This window comes from Schistocerca gregaria, chromosome 3 (assembly GCF_023897955.1).
Source record: "Schistocerca gregaria isolate iqSchGreg1 chromosome 3, iqSchGreg1.2, whole genome shotgun sequence".
Classification (NCBI taxonomy): Eukaryota; Metazoa; Arthropoda; class Insecta; order Orthoptera; family Acrididae; genus Schistocerca; species Schistocerca gregaria.
In genome coordinates, this window is record NC_064922.1 from 281,139,055 (window position 1) to 281,156,135 (window position 17,081).

General features: G+C 47.5%; 1 protein-coding gene across 1 annotated transcript in view; it reads left to right on the forward strand.

Annotated features, from left to right (window-relative positions):
• The window catches only part of LOC126354274 (disintegrin and metalloproteinase domain-containing protein 22-like), a 901,625-nt gene that overhangs the window by 688,639 nt on the left and 195,905 nt on the right, over positions 1-17,081 (forward strand). Inside the window, exon 7 of the mRNA XM_050003815.1 lies at positions 12,482-12,712. Within this exon, the coding sequence (XP_049859772.1) occupies positions 12,482-12,712 (231 nt within the window). The remainder of the gene's footprint in view (positions 1-12,481; positions 12,713-17,081) is intronic.

The window sequence follows — 17,081 nt, forward strand, 5'->3', positions numbered from 1 at the left end:
AGTGGTCATCGACACCACAGTGGTGTCGCGTGCATAGTATCACTCTGTGGTCATCGACACCACAGCGGTGTCACGTGCATAGTATCACTCAGTGGTCATCGACACCACAGTGGTGTCGCGTGCATAGTATCACTCAGTGGTCATCGACACCACAGTGGTGTCGCGTGCATAGTATCACTCAGTGGTCATCGACACCACAGTGGTGTCGCGTGCATAGTATCACTCAGTGGTCATCGACACCACAGTGGTGTCGCGTGCATAGTATCACTCAGTGGTCATCGACACCACAGTGGTGTCGCGTGCATAGTATCACTCAGTGGTCATCGACACCACAGCGGTGTCGCGTGCATAGTATCACTCAGTGGTCATCGACACCACAGCGGTGTCGCGTGCATAGTATCACTCAGTGGTCATCGACACCACAGTGGTGTCGCGTGCATAGTATCACTCAGTGGTCATCGACACCACAGTGGTGTCGCGTGCATAGTATCACTCAGTGGTCATCGACACCACAGTGGTGTCGCGTGCATAGTATCACTCAGTGGTCATCGACACCACAGTGGTGTCACGTGCATAGTATCACTCAGTGGTCATCGACACCACAGTGGTGTCGCGTGCATAGTATCACTCAGTGGTCATCGACACCACAGTGGTGTCGCGTGCATAGTATCACTCAGTGGTCATCGACACCACAGTGGTGTCGCGTGCATAGTATCACTCAGTGGTCATCGACACCACAGTGGTGTCGCGTGCATAGTATCACTCAGTGGTCATCGACACCACAGTGGTGTCGCGTGCATAGTATCACTCAGTGGTCATCGACACCACAGTGGTGTCGCGTGCATAGTATCACTCTGTGGTCATCGACACCACAGTGGTGTCGCGTGCATAGTATCACTCAGTGGTCATCGACACCACAGTGGTGTCGCGTGCATAGTATCACTCAGTGGTCATCGACACCACAGTGGTGTCGCGTGCATAGTATCACTCAGTGGTCATCGACACCACAGTGGTGTCGCGTGCATAGTATCACTCAGTGGTCATCGACACCACAGTGGTGTCGCGTGCATAGTATCACTCAGTGGTCATCGACACCACAGCGGTGTCGCGTGCATAGTATCACTCAGTGGTCATCGACACCACAGCGGTGTCGCGTGCATAGTATCACTCAGTGGTCATCGACACCACAGTGGTGTCGCGTGCATAGTATCACTCAGTGGTCATCGACACCACAGTGGTGTCGCGTGCATAGTATCACTCAGTGGTCATCGACACCACAGTGGTGTCGCGTGCATAGTATCACTCAGTGGTCATCGACACCACAGTGGTGTCACGTGCATAGTATCACTCAGTGGTCATCGACACCACAGTGGTGTCGCGTGCATAGTATCACTCTGTGGTCATCGACACCACAGCGGTGTCGCGTGCATAGTATCACTCAGTGGTCATCGACACCACAGTAGTGTCACGTGCATAGTATCACTCAGTGGTCATCGACACCACAGTGGTGTCGCGTGCATAGTATCACTCAGTGGTCATCGACACCACAGTTGTGTCGCGTGCATAGTATCACTCAGTGGTCATCGACACCACAGTGTTGTCGCGTGCATAGTATCACTCAGTGGTCATCGACACTACAGTGGTGTCGCGTGCATGGTATCACTCAGGGGTCATCGACACCACAGTGGTGTCGCGTGCATAGTATCACTCTGTGGTCATCGACACCACAGCGGTGTCGCGTGCATAGTATCACTCAGTGGTCATCGACACTACAGTGGTGTCGCGTGCATAGTATCACTCAGTGGTCATCGACACCACAGTGGTGTCGCGTGCATAGTATCACTCAGTGGTCATCGACACCACAGTGGTGTCGCGTGCATAGTATCACTCAGTGGTCATCGACACCACAGTGGTGTCGCGTGCATAGTATCACTCAGTGGTCATCGACACCACAGTGGTGTCGCGTGCATAGTATCACTCAGTGGTCATCGACACCACAGTGGTGTCGCGTGCATAGTATCACTCAGTGGTCATCGACACCACAGTGGTGTCGCGTGCATAGTATCACTCAGTGGTCATCGACACCACAGTGGTGTCGCGTGCATAGTATCACTCTGTGGTCATCGACACCACAGCGGTGTCACGTGCATAGTATCACTCAGTGGTCATCGACACCACAGTGGTGTCGCGTGCATAGTATCACTCAGTGGTCATCGACACCACAGTGGTGTCGCGTGCATAGTATCACTCAGTGGTCATCGACAGCACAGTGGTGTCGCGTGCATAGTATCACTCAGTGGTCATCGACACCACAGTGGTGTCGCGTGCATAGTATCACTCAGTGGTCATCGACACCACAGTGGTGTCGCGTGCATAGTATCACTCAGTGGTCATCGACACCACAGTGGTGTCGCGTGCATAGTATCACTCAGTGGTCATCGACACCACAGCGGTGTCACGTGCATAGTATCACTCAGTGGTCATCGACACCACAGCGGTGTCACGTGCATAGTATCACTCAGTGGTCATCGACACCACAGTGGTGTCGCGTGCATAGTATCACTCAGTGGTCATCGACACCACAGTGGTGTCGCGTGCATAGTATCACTCAGTGGTCATCGACACCACAGTGGTGTCGCGTGCATAGTATCACTCTGTGGTCATCGACACCACAGCGGTGTCACGTGCATAGTATCACTCAGTGGTCATCGACACCACAGTGGTGTCGTTAGCATAGTACCACGGAGTGGCCACCGCCAGCACTTTAGTATCTTTTTCACTCTTTTGGTGTTGGTGTTTTGTTTAGGTTGCAAAACACAAGTCAACAACTATTTTCGTTTTTATAAGTGCCTGTGCACTTTCATCATGGCAGACGAAAGAGACGATACAATTATTCACGATGAATGTGCGGTCATCTTGTCTGACGTTCCGGACGACTTGGCTGATTGGGAAGCAGACACTGGATATCAGACAAATGGAAGTGAATCAGAATCGTCGAAAGATAGTGAGATACGTCCAAGAAGAATTCGGCGAACGCTATGGTTGCCAACTGACTGAATCAGACGAAGAAGACAATGATTTACTGCCGACCAATAATAAATTTGAAAGATCTCTGGGTCCACACATGTTTCCCAAAGATACACAGAGCGTCGTGGATATCGTAGGATTATATATTTGGAACGATTTATTTAAATATATTAGCAGCGAAACTAATAATTATTACAGTCAAAATGTCAATAAGGGGAAAATGGATAAAAAAATGCCAAATTTATTGACGTTATGGGACCCAAAGTTAGAAAATGGTTTGGGCTTGCTATCCTTATGGGAACTTTAAAAGAAGGAAGAATCGATGATTACTGGTCAACGAATCCGCTGACAGACACACCTATATTTCACAAAACGATGACCCGCAACAGATTCAAATATTATCATTTTTACATTTTTCCGACAACAACAATAAACCGGATAACACCAACCGGCTTTTCAAAGGAGGAGAGGATTTTGTTAGGAGCTGCCCATCTATCGTACCCCATCATTTTTCAACACCCTACGCACATTTATTGTGCTAACTGAACTGGTAGAAACACTATGGAATTGACGGCTGGTTCCTTCCACTGATTTCATTCGATTTTTTACAACCATCTTCCACAATGCTCGACTGTATCTCTGAGGTCTGCCGGGAATTGTTTCAACTGAGGGTGTTCTCATTGCCACTTTACAGTCACATCTCCAACTGTTGACTTGGGCATCTTAAGAACGGTTGAAATCTGCTCGGTGGGTTTATTTCCCAGTTGACAACCACGTCAAAGGTCACCGACACATTATAAAAATGGTTCAACTGCCTCTAAGCACTATGGGGCTCAACATCTGAGGTCACCAGCCACCTAGACTTAGAACTACTCACACCTATCTAACCTAAGGACATCACACAGATCCGTGCCCGAGATAGGATTCGAACCTGCGACCGTAGAAGCAGCGTGGATCAGAACTCAAGCGCCTACAACCGCTCGGCCACAGTGGCCGGCCCGACACATTCTCTTGTTACGGTTTCTCTACTGACAACATAGGCATGCGTATTGAAAGACATGTAAACAGGCAGAATACGCCTATATAAGACAACAACTGTCTAGCGCAGTTGTTAGATCGATTACTGCTTCTACAATGGCAATTTATCAAGATTTAAGTGAGTTTGAAAGTGGTCTTATACTCGAGCGAAGGACACAGCGTCTTAGAAGTAGCGATGAAGTGGGAATTTTTCAGTACGACCATTCCACGAATGTACCGTGAATATTAAGAATACGGTAAAACAACAAATCTCCGACATTGCTGCGGCCGGAAAAATATCCTGCAAGAACGGGACCAACGACGACTAAAGAGAATCGCTCAACTTGACAGAACTGCAATCCCTCCGCAAATTGCTGCAGATTTCAATGATGGGCCGTCAACAAGTGTCAGCTTGCGAACCATTCAACGAACCATCGTGGATATGGGCTTTCGGAGCCGAAAGTCTACGCGTGTACCCTTGATGACTGCACGACACAAAGCTTTAATCCTCGCCTGGGCCCATCAACACTGACAATGGACTGTTGATGACTGGAAACATGTTCCCTGGTCAGACAAGTCACGTTCCAAATTGTATCGAGCCGATGGAGATGTACGGGTATGGAGACAGCTTCATGAATCCATGGACGCTGCGTGTCAGCAGGGGACTGTTCAGGCTGGTGGATGCACTATAATGGTGTGGTGTGTGTAGTTGGAGTGATATGGGACCCCCGATACGCCTAGACACGACTCTGACAGGTGACACGTACGTAAGCATCCTGTCTGATCACCTGCATCTATTCCTGTCCACTGTCCATTCCGACGGACTTGGGCAATTCCAGTAGACAATGCGATTCTCCACACGTCCAGAATTGCTACACAGTGGCTCCAGGAGCACACTTCTGAGTCTAAACACTCCTCTGGCCACCAAACGCCCCAGACATAAATATTACAGAGCATATCTGAGATGCCTTGCAACGTTGAAAAGTATGTGCTAGGGTCTGATCAGGGTAGAACCAGAAAATAAAGTCGGTAGTTGCCAACCGCAAGGTTAAATCAGTATAATATCTTTGAGTAGAAGGATATTTGATGGTTAAGAGAGCCGGGCGCACGCAGTAAAAAAACTCGTGAGTCGCAACTAGGTGTCCGGAGGAAGCACACTTGTGGTGACAGCTTTAAGGTAGGACGCGCGCTCGCTGCGCAGTTACACTGAGCAAACTTAAGCACGAAAGTGAGAGAAGATAGTGGCAGCATATGGTTTGATATCTATTTTGGTATAGCTAAGATTACCAGAGCAAAGTTATTTCAAATAACAAATTCTATGCCATTGCACAACTGGCATTATTCAAGGCAAGATATAATTTGATTAAGTAAACATTAGGGCCAAAAGTTAATTTTTCAGTACCATTTTAATGCCATTACACAAACGGCATTATTCTCTTAAACTTGATTGCTGAGTCAAATACATGTTTCATACTGGCAAAATGGAGGAGCGCAAGAAACAAGTTAGCAGACGCAGTCACATGCAGGTTTGTTGAATAATTAATTTGGAACAATCTTATCATTGATGCTTTCACTAATTAAAAAGGAAATAATTTTGGTTAGGTACTTTCAACGTGGTTTTCAGAATAAATCTCCTCCCCCCCCCCCCCCCCCCCCCACGTACTCTTACGGATTTACGGACAGCTCTGCAGAATTCATGATGTCAGGTCCCTCCAGCACTACTTCAGACTGTAGCCGCTCCATGCCACGTCGTTTTGTGGCACTTCTGCGTGCTCGTGGGGGTCCTACACGGTACTAGGGAGATGTACCAGTTTCTTTGGCTCTTCAGTGTAAGAAGGGTTCAAATGTCCTTGAAGGGCTTCTTTTCCGGGTTACAAGCAATGACTGGTCCACGTTTGAAGTCACTGAGTGCCCCTGGCCTACACGTTCTCCCGTTACTGTTTCTCTACTGACAACATAATACTCCCCATCTGCTTTGTAACTTCTGGGTTCGCTTCTGCTGCCACCTCGTGGTCAATTCGTCACTACAGGGTGTTAGGATATTTTTGATCAGGTATTGTACTTCTGAGAGGAGGAGATCTAACCCCAACTGGTGAATTAAAATTTAACTACGGACTTGGTGCCAATATTACTCTGAAAATAATACATGCAACGGTACGTTCTCTGGAAAAACTTAAAAACTAGCTTGATTCACTTTAACTCTTAATCCTCTATCGAATAGTCTCGTTTCTGAAGTTGTCTCTATTCCTTTTATGCTTTCGGCGTTATCGATATTTTTTCGCGTAGGGAAGTGAGAGTATTTTCTGAAATGAGCAACGCAGCGTGCACGGAGTGCATGTTAGTAGCGTTGGAGAGCAGGGCCTCGGGCAAGTGGGTGTCGCCTGCAGCGCTAACGACCTGTGTACCGCGTGGCGTTATCGAGTTAGCGTCAGGCGCGCCGGACGCGGACCCGAGTTTTAACCCCGTTACCTCCGCTCTGCCGACTCCCGCCCCAGTTCCGCTCTCGCTGCTCCCACAGGCCTCCTCTGTCTCCTCCCATCCCACTGGTAACGAGATTCATCGCGTTCACCCAAGTATGCAAATGTACGCTCCCACTGTCCAGGGGTATTCTGTCAAGCGTATTACGAACCCCTCCCCTCCATTCGCCTACCCGCCCATCCCTCTCTACCTCTCCCTCTCTATAGAAAAGCGAGACACTGCCACATCCTTCTAAAAACTCACATAGTTCCGCGCTTGACAGAGATATTAGGTTGGTGCATAAGTTCGTAGCTTTTTTTCAGAAGGTGGTGCGTAAGTTTAATAAACACCACCTACACATAACAGAAAATTTAGTCATCAGTAATACACTGAAGAGCCAAAGAAACTGGTACACCAACCTAGTAGCCGCGCGGGATTAGCCGAGCGGTCTCAGGCGCTGCAGTCGTGGACTGTGCGGCTGGTCCCGGCGGAGGTTCGAATCTTTCTTCGGGCATGGGTGTGTGTGTATTTGTCCTTAGGATAATTTAGGTTAAGTAGTGTGTAAGCTTAGGGACTGATGACCTTAACAGTTAAGTCCCATAAGATTTCACACACATTTGAACATTTAAACCTGCCTAGTATGGTGTACGGGGCTCCACCGAGCACGCAGAAGTGCCGCAAAACGAAGTGGCATGGACCCTAATGTCTGAGGTAGTGCTGGAGTGAACTGACACCATGAATCCCGCAGAGCTGTCCATAAATCCGTAAGAGTACATGGGGGTGGCGATCTCTTCTGAACACTACGTCGCAAGGCAACGCAAATATGATCTATAATGTTCGTGTCTGGGGACTTTGTTGGCCAGTGGAAGTGTTTAAACTCAGGAAAGTGTCCCTGGAGCAACTCTGTAGCAATTCTTGACGTGTGGAGTATCGCATTATCCTACTGGAACTGCCCAGACCCGTTTATGCACAATGGACATGAATGGATGTAGGCGATCAGACAGGATGCTTACGTACGTGTCACCTGTCACAGTCGTATCTAGACGTCTCAGGGGCCCCACACCACTCAAACTGCACGTGTCCCATGCCATTCCAGAGCCTCCACCAGCTTGAACAGTCCTCTGCTGACATGCATGGTCCACGGATTCATGACGTTGTCTCCACATTCCCGTACAAGTTCATCCGTTCGATACAATTTGAAAAAGAGACTCGTCCGACCAGGCAGCATGTTTCCAGTCAAAAATGGCTCAAATGGCTCTGAGCACTATGAGACTTAACTTCTGAGGTCATCAGTTCCCTAGAACTTAGAACTACTTAAACCTAACTAACCTAAGGACATCACACACATCCATGCCCGAGGCAGGATTCGAACCTGCCACCGTAGCGTGTTTCCACTCAACAACAGCCCAATGTCGATGTTGACGGGCCCAGGCGAGGCGTAAAGCTTTATGTCGTGCAGTCATGAAGAGTACACGAATGGGCCTTTGGCTCCAAAGCCCATATAGATTATGCTTTGTTCTGTGGTTCGCAAGCTGACACTTGTTGATGGCCCAGCATTGAAATCTCAGCAATTTGCCGAAGGGCTGCACTTCAGTTTGCGGAAGGGCTCCACTTTTTCCACGTTGAACGAATCTCATCAGTCGTCGATGGTCCCTTCGTTGCAGAATTTTTCCTTGAACTGCCTCATTTGACGCTATAGTCACGCCGACATCTCGTCATTTGATTTCCAGCTTAGGGATGCGCGAGAGATATCGATGCACCAAAATATCAATTTCTTCAAAATGGTATCTGTATATTTCGTCGACCGCTAAATTATCGATATCTCAGTTAATCGGTATATAATATTAAATATCTAAAGTGATATTTTTATTTGTCTTTTCTTCATTCATTGGTGCTATAGTTCTCATCAGAAAATTTCTTGCCCATTCCAACTATTACCAATCTTTGCAGTCTAACACTAAATGTCTTACAATGGACTTAATTTAATTTCGTAATTGAGTACCAGATTTGAACACGAATGTATCTATACTCCATATTCATTCACTTTGATTCTCCCATTGCAATGTCAGCTGCAATAGTGGAAATAACTAAAGAAATTCGTTCCAAGCATAGGCGGATGGGCCAATTGTCACTTGAACAAAGAGCTTCAGATGTAATACGAGAAAACTCTAACATGCCTTCAATTTTGTGCCACGGCGTGAAAAACTGTTGTCCGAAAGATCAATCGCAAAAGAAATTCCGAGCTCTGATTCTCTACCAAACGAGCTCGATCAACCACGATCAGGATGGAACTGTGATCCTGTAAAGTTCTGGATTGATAGTCGTCATTCCACGACTGTTTTGGCAGAAATTGCACAAAACCTCTTAATATGTTAGGCCTGTTCTGTTTCGTCCGGAAGAGTGACTTGCTTAGTAAATTTGCACGACTATGTGACAGAAAACAGTAGTACGCTGATTGGAGAACATATTAAATAAAGAGTTCTGTTAATGTCTGACAGCCATGATTATCGCTTCCATTAATTAGTTTTTGGCTAAATAATTGATTTTATAATACATTGTGTGTTTTATTGGTTAATGTTGGGTATAACTAAAGTTAATCATTTATGAGACTACGATCAATTTTTTTTTAATTCCTGTAAATTTTGAAAATATCGACCGATAAATCGTAACATCGGTACTTACGGTCGATAATACCGATACCTTTTGTAAATATTGGTACAATATATATCCATACATTTAAAAATTTGCCCATCCCTAGTCCAGTATTCTGTGCACTATTGGTTGATCTCTGGCAACACGCTCCCGTACTTCATTCACTTCCACTGAGTAGTTAATATGTTGCTTTATCTACCTCATCCTTTAATTTCGCACATCAGCGTAGATTAGGTATGTTTACGTTACTGACACACTTCACGACGACCCTTTGAAATTTAAGTGTTTTGTATAAATTTTTCCGTTGTTTTCACGTCCAGCTTGGGACATAACGCAATTACAGAGGTGTAGGAGATGAAAATAAAAGCACCTGTCGCGCGTGACAATTCGCTGCGTGCGTAAACAAACCAGCCTCAAACAAAATCGGTTGCCGACGTATTTCTCATTTTTTTCCTCGCTGCCGCGCTCGTTTTCGGGTTACTAGCACTGATAACCAGCCCCACAGCTTTGCGTCGGCCACAGAGCGCAGCTCATCGCCAGCCCGGATGCAGTAACCCGTCAGCGCACGCACGCTTCAGGTGCCGGACCTGACAGAACTGACACGTTCATTTAATCCGCAGAGCGGTGCGGCGCTGCGAGCGGTAAAAAGCGCGCCAATTAGCGAGCGCCACGTGCGTGACTTCTCACCTGCCGCGGCTGCAGTGCCGTCCACTGGGGTGAAACTCATACAGGGACTCCGGCTAATACGACCTTAGTTCGCTGCCAGGCCACCTGGAGCGCTGCAAGGTTATCAGGCCAAGATCTCAGTTTCTTATTGGATGATTTAAACTCTTCCATATATGACGTGCTGAGGGTACGAGTAGTACAAGTGCTTGCTGAGGCAAACTGAGTAAATGACTGTCAAAGTTAAATGTATATATTATGTAACTTCCTATCGACACATCAGATTTTTTTTCTAGTGGTCAGTTAGTCCGTGTACACTACTGGCCATTAAAATTGCTACACCACGAAGATGATGTGTTACAGACGCGAAATTTAACCGGCAGAAAGAAGATGCTGTGATATGCAAATGATTAGCTTTTCAGAGCATTCACACAAGGTTGGGGCCGGTGGCGACACCTACAATGTGCTGACATTAGGAACGTTTCCATTTCTTATACACAAACAGCAGTTGACCGGCGTTGCCTGGTGAAACGTTGTAGTGATACCTCATGTAAGGAGGAAAAATGCGTACCATCACGTTTCCGACTTTGATAAAGGTCGGATCGTAGCCTATCGCGATTGCGGTTTATCGTATCGCGACATTACTGCTCGCGTTGGTCGAGATCGAATGACTTTTAGCAGAATATGGAATCCGTGGGTTCAGGAAGGTAATACGGAACGCCGTGCTGGATCCCAACGGCGTCGTATCACTAGCACTCGAGATGACAGGCATCTTATCCGCATGGTTGTAACGGATCGTGCAGCCACGTTTCGATCCCTGAGTCAACAGATGGGGTCGTTTGCAAGACAACAACCATCTGCACGAACAGTTACTCGACGTTTGCAGCAGCGTGGACTATCAGCTCGGAGGCTATGGCTGCGGTTACCCTTGACGCTGCATCACAGACAGGAGCGCCGGCGATGGAGTAATCAACGACGAACCTGGGTGCACGAATGGCAAAACTTAATTTTTTCGGATGAATCCAGGTTCTATTTACAGCATCCGTGTTTGGCAACACTGCGGTGAACGCACATTGGAAGCGTGTATTCGTCATCGCCATATTGGCGTATCACCCGGCGTGATGGTTCGGGGTGCCATTGGTTACACGTCTCGTTTCGCAATGACGGCACTCTGAACAGTGGACGTTACATTTCAGATGTGTTACGACCGTGTCACTACTCTTCATGCGATCCCTGCGAAACCCTACATTTCAGCAGGATAATGCCGACCGCATGTTGCAGTTCCTGTGCGGGCCTTTCTGGATACAGAAAATGTTCGACTGCTGCCCTGGCCAGCACATTCTCCAAATCTCTCACCAATTGAAAACGTCTGGTCAATGGTAGCCGAGCAACTGGCTCGTCACAATGCGGCAGTCACTGCTCTTGATGAACTGTGGTATCGTGTTGAAGCTGTATGGGCAGCTGTACCTGTACACACCATCCAAGCTCTGTTTGACTCAATGTCCAGGCGTATCAAGGCCGTTATTACAGCCAGAGGTAGTTGTTCTGGGTACTTATTTCTCAGTATCTATGCACCCAAAATGTAATCTCTTGTCAGTTCTTGTATAATATGCTTGTCCAATGTATACCTGTTTATCATCTGCAGTTCTTCTTGGTGTAGCAATTTTAATGGCCAGTGTAGGTTGGTTTTATTCAGGATTCATCATATTATTCTCCACTCCTTTGGTTACAAAACTGTTTTTTAACGTAGTCTCCGTCAATGCCACGACATCACATCACCTTACTGGGAGGGACTGTATGACCACACGGTACCACTCTACTGGTGGACATCAGAGCCAACATCTTGCTACATCAGTAACCTCCCTATCATCCACATGCTACTTTCCACAGAGTGCGTCATTCATTGGGACAAACAGATGGAAGTTGGAAGGTGAGAGATCCGGGCTTGCCGGCCAGAGTGGCCGTGAGGTTCTGGGCACTACAGTCTGGAGCAGAGCGACCGCTACGGTCGCAGGTTCGAATCCTGCCTCGGGCATGGATGTGTGTGATGTCCTTAGGTTAGTAAGGTTTAATTAGTTCAAAGTTCTAGGCGACTGATGACGTCAGAAGTTAAGTCGCATAGTGCTCAGAGCCCTTTGAACCATTTGATCCGGGCTGCAGGGTGGATGAGGAAGAACCGTCCAGTGAGGCTTTGTGAGCTGTTCTCGGGTGTTCAGACTTGTGTGAAGCCTTTCCAGGTGTTCTCAGACATTCTGCAAGTGCCTACGAATATCTGCGATGCTCTGGGTTTCCTCCAAAAGAAACTTAATGAAAGCTCTCTGCTCGGAACGCATCTCCCTTACAAACGAAGTATTGCAGGCAACACCAAGCCCCGCGAACTATCGGAACATCGTGAAACTATAGAGGCTGAAGTGAGAATATTCCTCGACGTCCTACAACAAATTAAGTAATTTTTAAACCAAAACTGGCCGAGAAAAAAAAGTGTTGCCTTACTTATTGAACGCCCCTCTCACTTTTGCTGTCAGGCGTTAAGACCCGCACAACTGCTTATATATTGCCTGGCGCACAACTTGTTATTTAGCTATACTGTAAAATGTGCTTTGTTTGCAGCTGCGCCCACACCGCCGCCATAACTTCATATGCATGCCTCTCGGCCTTCCTTTAGCAGAAACATCCTCACGTGATCTTCGAAGCTCGCACCAAGACGACCAAGGGGTGCGGCAACCAGGGCAACCTAGAGTGGAGCATGAAGCACCGCCGGCCCAAGCACGTGGGGGCGGGCCCCGCCTCCGCCGCCTCCGGGCCCGCCTCCGCCGCCTCCGGGGGGCGGTACAGGCGCGACGTGCGCGAAGCCACCAAATACATCGAGACTGCCATCGTCATCGATAAAGCCATGGTGCGTACACACAGCCACACTCAACTTGCCGCTCTGTTACAAATCCTAGTCGATTGTTACCAGTTTGTCGATTACACATCGACTACTGCAGATGAAAGCTGAGTTGTTCGTTATAACTGAAATTATACGTAATAATAAGTTACACTTTCGGACACCATATAAAACTGTAGTTCTCCACAGCTATAGTTCTACTTATTTAGAGCTTAAACGCCTTTTTAGTTTGTTTCAAGTGTTGTTATTTGGTTTCTCTTTTATAAATTATCCCCCAACTAGACTAACGATATGTCAGAATCACACCTTATTCGCAGTGACATAATAGATTTTGTGAGATATTACTATTAATTAATTAAAACATTAAAAAGGATGTCTCAAAAACTTTCGTAATACTTTGTCTAGATCGAAGATTTCCATACCTTTTCTCGTGGTGACACCTTTCTAATACACAGGGTGACTCAACTGACTCACCGACGTCGTATTATGCGAACTACACTGAAGCGCCAAAGCTACTGATACAGGCATCCGTATTCAAATACAGAGATATGTAATCGGGAAGAATACGGCGCAGCGGTTGGCAGCGTTTAATATTTTCTGTGGGATCTGAAATTTAAAAACCTCTCTCACACCGGCCTGATTTAGCTTCACTGATCAGGATAGTAAAAAAACATGCGTATATTAAAGGAATTTTCATTCACAAAGCAGGCTTATCACATTCACACAGTTCAATACTGTTCTATCCTGATTAAATTGAGCTTTACTTAAATTCCATAAGGCAGTGAAGCAATTTCGAAGTCTTGGTGCGACGAAAATTGTCAGTCGATCTCCTGAAAACATTTGTAATAATTATTAACTTTCGGAGATCACATGGGGAAGACCGGAGATCTGCTGGTAAGACTGTGTTAGCCCATTTATTGAAAGTAATAATCTGGATATCTTGAGCGTACAAAACGGCAGGTGTAAATCAGACGTTCCCCACTGATCCCATGCAACACAGCGTAGTGAGCACACACTATCAATAATAATCACTTAAATACACTCCTGGAAATGGAAAAAAGAACACATTGACACCGGTGTGTCAGACCCACCATACTTGCTCCGGACACTGCGAGAGGGCTGTACAAGCAATGATCACACGCACGGCACAGCGGACACACCAGGAACCGCGGTGTTGGCCGTCGAATGGCGCTAGCTGCGCAGCATTTGTGCACCGCCGCCGTCAGTGTCAGCCAGTTTGCCGTGGCATACGGAGCTCCACCGCAGTCTTTAACACTGGTAGCATGCCGCGACAGCGTGGACGTGAACCGTATGTGCAGTTGACGGACTTTGAGCGAGGGCGTATAGTGGGCATGCGGAAGGCCGGGTGGACGTACCGCCGAATTGCTCAACACGTGGGGCGTGAGGTCTCCCCAGTACATCGATGTTGTCGCCAGTGGTCGGCGGAAGGTGCACGTGCCCGTCGACGTGGGACCGGACCGCAGCGACGCACGATGCACGCCAAGACCGTAGGATCCTACGCAGTGCCGTAGGGGACCGCACCGCCACTTCCCAGCAAATTAGGGACACTATTGCTCCTGGGGTATCGGCGAGGACCATTCGCAACCGTCTCCATGAAGCTGGGCTACGGTCCCGCACACCGTTAGGCCGTCTTACGCTCACGCCCCAACATCGTGCAGCCCGCCTCCAGTGGTGTCGCGACAGGCGTGAATGGAGGGACGAATGGAGGCGTGTCGTCTTCAGCGATGAGAGTCGCTTCTGCCTTGGTGCCAATGATGGTCGTATGCGTGTTTGGCGCCGTGCAGGTGAGCGCCACAATCAGGACTGCATACGACCGAGGCACACAGGGCCAACACCCGGCATCATGGTGTGGGGAGCGATCTCCTACACTGGCCGTACACCGCTGGTGATCGTCGAGGGGACACTGAATAGTGCACGGTACATCCAAACCGTCATCGAACCCATCGTTCTACCATTCCCAGACCGGCAAGGGAACTTGCTATTCCAACAGGACAATGCACGTCCGCATGTATCCCGTGCCAGCCAACGTGCTCTAGAAGGTGTAAGTCAACTACCCTGGCCAGCAAGATCTCCGGATCTGTCCCCCATTGAGCATGTTTGGGACTGGATGAAGCGTCGTCTCACGCGGTCTGCACGTCCAGCACGAACGCTGGTCCAACTGAGGCGCCAGGTGGAAATGGCATGGCAAGCCGTTCCACAGGACTACATCCAGCATCTCTACGATAGTCTCCATGGGAGAACAGCAGCCTGCATTGCTGCGAAAGGTGGATATACACTGTACTAGTGCCGACATTGTGCATGCTCTGTTGCCTGTGTCTATGTGCCTGTGGTTCTGTCAGTGTAATCATGTGATGTATCTGACTCCAGGAATGTGTCAATAAAGTTTCCCCTTCCTGGGACAATGAATTCACGGTGTTCTTATTTCTATTTCCAGGAGTGTAATACACGAACACACTTACTTTAGTTTAGTTCATGTATTAAATTCCTTCTCATACAGAATCTCAATATGGCGACTAGCTCAACAATACCTACATATACATCTTCGTTCTTTCACGGCTAATCGGCAAGATCTGAATCATTCTATTCATAAGAGAAAACATAGATAGCAGAGAAGCTATTCCATGGAGTAAATTCACGCTCCAAGGAATAAAAGGGTTTGAAACTACTTTGCATTGATAATCATCGTATATTAAAGTTTAGGAATCGCTAAAATAAGAAGAGATATTTCGAGATATGTAGTAAGTTATATAATTTATAAAATTTCTGAAAATATCGTGGAGAGACCGCTGCAAGAGACATTACAAACGCCTATATAAAACACGTGTCTGGCGCAGTTATTAGCACGGTTACTGCTGCTACAATGGCAGGTTATCAAGATTTAAATGAGTTTGAACGTGGTATTATAGTCGGCGCACGAGCGATGGGACACAGCATCTCCAAGGTAGCGACGAAGTGGGGATTTTCCCGTACGACCATTTCACGAGTGTACCGTGAATATCAGGAACTTGGTAAAACATCAGATCTCCAACACCGCTGCGGTCGGCAAAAGATCCTGCAAGAACGGGATCAACGACGACTGAAGAGAATCGTTCAGCGTGACAGAAGCGCAACCGTATCGCAAACTGCTGCGGATTTCAGTTGTGGGCCATCAACAAGTGTCTGCGTGCGAACCATTCAACGAAACATCATCGTTATGGGCTTTCGGAGCCGAAGGCTCACTCGTGTGTCCTTGATGACTGCACGACAGAAAGCTTTACGCATCGGCTAGGTCAGTCAACACCGACATTGGACTGTTGACTGGAAACATGTTGTGTGGTCGGACGAGTCTCGTTTCAAATTGTTTCGAGCAGATGGACATGTATGGGTATGGAGACAACCTCATGAATCCACGGACTCTGCATGCCACCAGAGGACTGTTCAAGCTGGTGGAGGCATTGTAACGGCGTGGGGCGTGTGCAGTTGGAGTGATATGCTACCTCTGATACGTCTAGATGCGACTGTGACAGGTGACACGCACGTAAGTATCCTGTCTGATCACCAGCATCCATTCATGTCCATTGTGGATTCCCGACGGCACTGGACAATTCCAGCAGGATAATGCGGGACTACACACGTCCAGAATTGCTAGAGTGGCTCCAGGAACACTCTTCTGAGGTTAAACACTTCCTCTAGCCAACAAAATCACTAGAGATGAATATTATCTGGGATGCTTTGCAACGTGCCGTTCAGAAAAGATCTCCACCTCCTCGTACTCTTACGTATTTATAGGCAGCCCTGCAGGACTGACGGTGTCAATTCCCTCCAGCAGTACTTCAGACATTAGTCGAGTCCTTACCACGTCGTGTTGCGGCACTTTTGCGTGCTCGCGGGGGCCTACACGACATTAGGCAGGTGTAGCAGTTTCTTTGGCTCTTCAGTGTATGAATAACCTTCGTAATACTTTGTCTAGACCAGAGATTTCCATACCTTTTCTCTTGGTGACACCTTCCTAATACACATGGTGATTCAGTTGCCCTTACCGATATCATTTTGTCCAACGCGAAATGTAATTTTGCTTGCTACACGCTAGCTATTAGTCCCACAGAAAAAATAAACAAGACCTTTTTGTAGGAAATTCGCTAGAGGTTATAATATTCTAGTTATCCAAGACCTACAAAAGTGACCTTCAAACACACCTCCATCCCACACTCATCCCTCATGAGTCAGAATTTCTAATATGTTTTTCGTGGCACACCTTCCTACCAGTATACAAAAATTTTCTACTACACCAACTATTCCCGATATTCGAGCTGTTTTGGTCTCTATTGACTGGGCTGCTACGCCAACAGCATAGCCGGTTATTTCGCTCGCGTTGTTA